Raw genomic sequence first — 7,554 nt, forward strand, 5'->3', positions numbered from 1 at the left:
ACAAATGACGTCGCTGTCGACCGGCTTACGTCACTTCTTAGTACACACTGTCGGTGCGAATGCAACCCTTTAAATGGTGCTGGGAAATAGTTCGCGCAGAATCGTCCCAGTACTTTAGTACTGTACATTTAGTTCTGGAACTAAAGCGGTGCGAAAGGCCCTATAGAGAGAGAAAAAATGAACAGTGAAAGTAACAAAAACTTGTAAAATACATTTTAATGGGCATAATTAAGTGTGAAAATAACCAAAGGATATACAGTCAAACCAAAAATTATTCAGAGACCAGATATAATTTTTAAATATTTTTTTACAAGTGGGTGCAGGACACTATAGTTCATTTATGTAAAGTGAGGATAGCAAAATAAACAAAGTATACCCAAACATTCTTCATACAGTGGACTACCAGTAAAACTGATACAAATTGGGACCAAAAATGATTGAAGTTGAGGTTTGCATGAAGCTGGGTGACCGCATGCCCAGGAGACTATATGCTGTCATTAAGGCTAAGGGTTGCCCGACTAAGTATTGATAGTTGTGTAAATATTGACAATTTGTTCTGACACAGTTTAACTCTGAGTTCTTGTTATATTTTATTACCATTTTCTAAACTATAGCGAATAAACTGATAATGTGAGAAATGTTGAAGGTGTCTGAATAAATTTTGGTTTGACTGTATCTATTTGATAAATGAAGTTAACCAACTAACATTATACATACTCTTTTGGTTTCTGTACCCAATATTTAAAAAATGTACAAATGCAATAAAAATATCGGTATCGGTACTCCGTATCGGCAAGTACCAAAAATAAAAGTATCGGTATCGGGCGAGTACTGGAAGAAGTGGTATCGGTGCATCCCTTGTAATTATTATTCGAAAGAGAAAAAAAACTATTCGAACTTTACTAAGTGTTGATTATGCCATAAATCATGCTTGCCTTAAATGAAGGGAATCCATGATAAATCCTAAGCACAAAAAACTAAAAGGCAGTTATAACTAAATGCACTGGGTGGCGCTATTGAAAGTTTGGCGATGTTTAGCATGAGAATCCAACTCCTTAACTGTGTACAAGTCAGAATGCATGAAATAGCCTTAAACATCCCCTTTAAAGTTTCAATATGTAGCCGATGACGTCACTACTGACCAGTCAGTGAAAATCGTATAAAAACTGAATATTCTGTTGCTGCTTAGTGTATTGAGAAATATTTTGTTAATCTGATTAATAATATAATTAAATGTAAATTTCATCTGTAGAAGCTTTTACTTTTATTTGTAAGACACTCTATTATGTCATATCTGTATCCAGAGTGGTTTTCTCTGCGTAATTGTTTAATTCTGCAGGATTACTCGGCCTAATGGATCCCGGATAATATTCACGCAAACCAAACCTCTTCAGTCAGCTCCACTTCTCTCCTGTCTAGAACGTCTGGATCTTCCGCTGCATTTCTCCACTTTTGTGTTTGCTTCTTTCCTGATCGTAGTGAAGCTCTCATGTGATTTTTATTCTCTGATGGATTCAGATCCACCTGTTATTGCATGATATGTATTGTAGACATGAGGTTCCAGTTCTGCTCATAATGATGGAATCTTTTTATTTATGTTACATGGATGATGTATGAGTGGATCCAAACCTTTCCCTCCTGCTTTTGGATATCTTTCACTTTTGTTTTGTTAAACTTGTGTAGCTAATGTAAAAAGTTGGTCATGTTATTACACTTTTTGTTGTTTTATACCATCTTGTTTTGAATAAAACTGAAATAAGACAATGATCTGTGTTTGTTGAACAGTTCTTGAATTAAACTTTGTAACTTTCCATCATTTAGACTGTAATCATATTGATAAATGAATGTATTCTTGAGAAACATCAGGCTCAATACAAACAGACACATATGAACCCAACACACCGAGTACAGGAACAAATGTAAATATGTAAATACAGGAGGAGCTCTGACATCACTGGAGACAGATTCAGGCAAGTAGCTTGATCAACAACCACATTGACGCCTGAAACGATCAGCCTCTTTAAACAACAGAATATTTACTGAGCTGTTCAAAGACCCTTGTGGGACACATCTGATACTCAGAGGTAAGTGATAAAAATACAAGAGATCGTCCGGAGCAGGGTTCTAATGGAAATTAAATGGTCTGGTTCGATAGGGTTAATGTCAAACTGGAATGCTTTGAACAGAGCCATGGGCTGCTAAAACTGGTTTTACAAGTTAGTATATTTAGTTTTTCTTTAAGAGCACTCACAACAATTTTTTTTGTTTTTCTAAGTCAGTTACATAAAAACGTACATTGGTCCAATATGATACCGAAAAGTAAGACTGATTACCCCCAACTAACTGCTATTTGGTCATACCAGTTCTTAAGACACTCTTAACATGGCTATATGTTTATGCAACATGCCCCAGGGTTGATCATGTCAAATAGTCTACTACTTTAGTTGTTTACTGCACCGAAATGGCATCAGTATTAAAAGTCATTTGGTTGGTTGTACAGCAAAGTTTGGTGTTTCAGTCATGTTGTCACATGACAAAGACTAAAGAAACATGAAGGATATATGACTTAGACACAAAACTGAACCTGCTACAAAGCTCGGCTGCCGACTCATGCAATTGACACTTTTCTCACAATCTTATGTCACACGTCCATTTTCTCACATGTTAAAAGCACCTTAAAACAGAAGCAAGAGCACCTTCAGTTAAAACTAATAATCGGTTAAAACAGGGCTGTCCAAACTCGGTCCTGGAGGGCCGGTGTCCTGCAGAGTTTAGCTCCAACTTGCCTCAACACACCTGACGGGAAGTTTCTATGCCTAGTAAGAGCTTGATTAGCTGGGTCAGGTGTGTTTAATTAGGGTTGGAGCTAAACTCTGCAGGACACCGGCCCTCCAGGACCGAGTTTGGACAGCCCTGGGTTAAAAGTAATAGATAATAAATAAATAGTAATAGTAAAAGTAATAATCGGGTACTGGCAAAAGTTTCAGGAGTGACATATAAATCCCTCATCCCTCATATAAATACGGTATTCACTCATAATATGCTGATAACCATAGCAATGGAAGGGTGAAAAATGTAATTTGTCAAATCAGAAGTTCGTTAAGGTTAAGCAATGTAAATGCAGATTAATACATTAATAATATTTTTGAAATGCTGCTGCAATTATAATGACTTGAAAATCTTACAATTCTCTCGTTGCACATTATTATTCTTGCTGATATATATTTTTAACAAAACAACCCAACCAAACCCTCCACCCCACCCCTGGGGGGAATTCTCACTATAAGTTGAACTGAAAAGTTGGCAGTCCTTCAGAGTTTGGTGTGTCAGACACCTTATGAAGAGTGAAGAAACATGAAGTATGACTGTCTAAATGCAGACATGCTTAAGAAGATGAAATAAAACTTGACCTTGCATCAGTTTTTTTTTTGTGGGGGGGACGTTTTGTCAGAGAATATTTCAAAAAGATCTGTTTGTTTATTGTTTGCATTTAATATAAACAGCAGTTTTATGAGTGCATGGGTTTTGAAAGGAACTCTTCTCTTACAAAATAAAATGTTTACTACAATGAAATACAATTAAAACTATTTCATTTGAAATACACTGCAGCTGAAAAATCACATTTACTTAAAACTAAATTATACCACTAATACTACCACTTGGCCATACAAAATGTTTGTTAATTTTAAGAGTAGAGTACTTTTCCTTTAACATAAACAGCGGTTATAGTTACAGTTATAGTTATTATAATGTTTGTTGGGTTTTTTTGTTTATTTATTTGTTTGTATAGTTTTTTCCCCTTGAAAAGGCATAAGGCATAAGTGAAGAACAATGGCAGAATCTTCCCCAACACCATCATATACACGAAAAAGGAGAGGGAGTATAGACGATCCTCCATGTAAGTCAATAACCTAATTAGTTCTTATACTTTATCATCAACCACAGATTCAAGCTCTGCACATGTTGACTACACAAGTGCAGGTTATTATCAGCCACTCTATATTCATTTCTCCATCCAGCTATGTCATCCTCAAGTCAGCCTGAAGTTCTGTGTGACTTCTGTGAGGAAAGAAAGCTGAAAGCCCTGAAGTCGTGTCTGGTGTGTCAGAGCTCTTACTGTGAAACTCACCTGGAGCCTCATTTGAGAGTGGCAGGTGGAGCCTCATTTGAAAGTGGCAGGTTTAAAGAAACACAAACTGATCGATCCTGTGAGTTATTTGAAGAACTATATATGTCAGAAACACGAGAGACCTCTGGAGCTGTTCTGTAGAGATGATCAGACGTGTGTGTGTCTGATGTGTGCTGTGAAAGAACACAAGACCCACAACACTGTTTCTTTAGAAGAGGAGAGTGAAGAGAAGAAGGTAGAAGTTATTAACAAAACTGATTTTAAAGGGCTCATATCATGAGGAATCACATTTTTATTTAACAATTTATTTTAAGTGACTCAATTATGAAAACATATTGTGTGTTGTTCTCTGTCTATAGACTCAACTGATGAATACACAGAAAGATGCAAAACAGATGATCCAGGACAGAATCAAGAAGATTCAAAACATCAAACACTCAGCAGAAGTCAGAAAAGTGAGTTAATTCAGTAAAAAGTAAAATATTTATTGTAGATCATTTAGTTGCGGTCCTCCAAGACTCCTGGTATACAGTGCAGCACCACTGGGACTTTTCACTGTATCACTCGTCTGTGTTTGTTCAGTCAGAATGTGTATTGGTCTTTGTCAGATGACATCAAACTACTAATAACCAAATTGCATTGTGGGTGTAGCAGCCTTTTTTTGTGGTGGCCTGTGGTTGGAGAATTGTCTTTTCAGTTGCTTCCTTTTATCTGTAAAATGGTATGCTTGTGTTATGTGAAAAGCTGCAATAACAAGTCCCACGATGGGAAAGGCTGAAAACCTGACCACAAAGCAAAAATTTTCAGGTTTCCCATCTTGAAAAAAGTTATAGACTATAGGTAGCCAATCAACAAAAAGGCATTTAATGGTCTGCGATGCAGGGGTGAGATGCAAAAACATCACTTTTGCCAAGATATCCTTGTTTATGTACATTTGCTCTCAACATTTTCATAAAGTGACGTAAAAGATGTTTTTTTTAAGTAATGTTTACAGATGTGCTTGTTCTCTATTTTCTAAAGTAGCTAACATTATACCCATGTGTAGTTTTGGATTATCCATGCTATTAAACAACAGACAACCAGGGAGCGGGGGAGCAGAAATGGGTTAATCTGGACTTGTTAATATTATAAAATGTCATGTAATCATCTGGGGTGTAAAGTACTTGAGTTACTTGGGTTTTACTTTACTCAAATGCAATTTAAACAGAATACGTCTACTAAAATACATTTCCAATGACAAAACTATAATTTTTGCTAATTACAATTTTGTTAGGGATTGAAAGGTACTGACTACGTTTTTATACATAATTTTTATTTCATATGCTTATGACTAAACTGTAAGTGGGAGCAGTTAAGGAAAAACACACTGCAGCCAGCTGAGATGATGGCCCACCTGGCTGGAGAAAGTGGTCAGATTCACACCGAGGAAGGGACATAGGAGGCTAGAGAAAGGGGTCAGCGACACACTGAAGAGGGGACACACAACACCATTCAGTGCCACAGACTGAATGTTACTTATGTGTGCACAGATATGCAGATGCAAACCACCTGTTGGAAGAAAACTGACAGCTGACATACTTCGCATGTGATTTACTTATGCAGTAATGGTCGACCGATATAGGTTTTTTGACAGCTGATGCCGATATATCTTAGAGAGCAAGGTGGCTGATGGCACTATACAGTATATGTTAAGTTACAACTGTATTGTGTGCTGACAAACACACATATCAATTATAAGTAAATAATATAAGTTCTTATACTGTAAACAAGATAGTTAGAATATGAGGTTGGAGGCAGTAATAGCAATGCGGGCCGGCACTCAACTTTTTGTGGAACTTTACGGTTCCATATCTTTGATGAAATTAACTCAGTATCGTATCCACTTGGTTTGTTTCTGCTTCTTCAGTTTGATTATTTAATTGATCTTTACTGTACCCTTTTTACTTTCACTTCATTGCTCAATGTACAGATATTTCAAAATGGCGTCACACAGAAAAAAACACATGTGACTGACATAGACCTATTAATGGTGGGGATTTTACAGTGACTCTTTCTGCAGATAACATCGTTACACCAGTAGGTGCTGACAAGTGTTTTTGTTTTTGATTCATTCAATCAAATGATTTGTTCAAAAACACTTAAATCAGGAACGAATCATCGCTACAATATGTTGTAGCTTTATTTTAAACTCTTTTTGGTGGTTGGAGCAAATATAGAAAAAGTCACTAAAATGCCAGTTAATTTATAGTAACTTCTTGTTTAATTATTGTGTTTATTGCATGTTGGTCTGAATATCGACACGGCTGTGATTACCTGATCACTAAAGAAATAGCACATCTGTCTTCACCAAGACACATGATTTGAGGAATCATTGAGGATGAAGTTTAATACTTTGGTTGAGGGATTTGGAAAACTCTCTAAAACACTTAAGCATGAGGAAGAGTAACACTGATTCTTGCCTTAGCAAACACAGATAATAATTTGTTGGTTGACTTGGTTGAGCAGAGAAACACAGAGGAGGAGAAAGCCGCCCGTGTTGAGCTCTTCACTGATCTCATCCGCTCCATTGAGAGATCTAAGTCTGAAGTGCTGGAGATGATTGAGGAGCAGCAGAAAGCAGCAGAGAAAGAGGAGCAAGAGCTCATTGAAGAGCTGGAGCAGGAGATCACTGAGCTAAAGATGAGAAACACTGAGCTGGAGCAACTCTCACACACTGAAGATCACCTCCACCTCCTACAGGTCAGTGAACATCTCTCTGATCAGTGATAATGCAGTATATGACACCATAACACTCCCCATGCTGAAGGATTTCTCCTCTCTACTGCTGTAGAGTTACTCATCCCTGTCCAGCCCTGAAAACACCAGGAACTGCTCTGAGATCAGTGTGAAGACTCATAAGAGTCTGGAGACTCTGAGCAGAGCTCTGACTAAACTACAAGACACTCTACATGAGAAACTTACTGGTGCGTCAATACATAAATTGATCAGATATATTCATGATGTTGTACACAATTCTTTAAATATAACCTTAAAGGGGTCATATGATGCTGCTAAAAAGAACATTATTTTGTGTATTTGGTGTAATGAAATGTGTTTATGCGGTTTAAGGTTAAAAAAACACATTATTTTCCACATACTGTACATTATTGTTTCTCCTCTATGCCCCCCACCTTTCTGAAACGCCTTTCTTTTACAAAGCTCATCGGTCTGAAAAAGTGAGGTGTGCTGTGATTGGCCAGCTATCCAGTGCATTGTGATTGGCCGAATACCTCAAGTGTGTGACGGAAATGTTACACCCCTTACCATATTGTGATGATGCCCTGTCAGGCCGGAGCGATGATTCAAAAACATGAAAACCCATTACAAACGAGGCATTCGTTGCATCCAGTGGGGACATAATTATGGATTATAATGACTTATACTGT

The 7,554-nt window shown here is 37.2% G+C and overlaps 2 protein-coding genes and 1 long non-coding RNA gene across 4 annotated transcripts in view; all 3 read left to right on the forward strand.

Annotated features, from left to right (window-relative positions):
* The window catches only part of LOC107669957 (chromatin modification-related protein MEAF6), a 5,400-nt gene extending 3,633 nt beyond the window's left edge, over positions 1–1,767 (forward strand). For both annotated transcript variants that reach the window (XM_016462394.1, XM_016462395.1), the window contains one exon: positions 1,340–1,767. In XM_016462394.1, the coding sequence (XP_016317880.1) occupies positions 1,340–1,354 (15 nt within the window). In that variant the 3' untranslated portion in view covers positions 1,355–1,767. The remainder of the gene's footprint in view (positions 1–1,339) is intronic.
* A 202-nt stretch (positions 1,768–1,969) lies between these two features.
* On the forward strand, positions 1,970–4,160 carry LOC107669963 (uncharacterized). The gene is made up of 3 exons (XR_001632047.1): positions 1,970–2,084; positions 3,791–3,898; positions 4,020–4,160. It is a non-coding gene; the product is annotated as an uncharacterized LOC107669963 (long non-coding RNA).
* A 9-nt stretch (positions 4,161–4,169) lies between these two features.
* LOC107669944 (E3 ubiquitin-protein ligase TRIM39-like) overlaps positions 4,170–7,554 on the forward strand; it is a gene marked incomplete at its 5' end in the record, with an annotated part of 6,231 nt that continues 2,846 nt past the window's right edge. Inside the window, 4 exons of the mRNA XM_016462379.1 lie at positions 4,170–4,364; positions 4,489–4,584; positions 6,635–6,868; positions 6,960–7,092. Coding sequence (XP_016317865.1) covers positions 4,170–4,364; positions 4,489–4,584; positions 6,635–6,868; positions 6,960–7,092 — 658 coding nt within the window. The remainder of the gene's footprint in view (positions 4,365–4,488; positions 4,585–6,634; positions 6,869–6,959; positions 7,093–7,554) is intronic.

Source organism: Sinocyclocheilus anshuiensis, unplaced genomic scaffold (assembly GCF_001515605.1).
Source record: "Sinocyclocheilus anshuiensis isolate Anshui unplaced genomic scaffold, SAMN03320099.WGS_v1.1 scaffold160, whole genome shotgun sequence".
NCBI lineage: Eukaryota > Metazoa > Chordata > Actinopteri > Cypriniformes > Cyprinidae > Sinocyclocheilus > Sinocyclocheilus anshuiensis.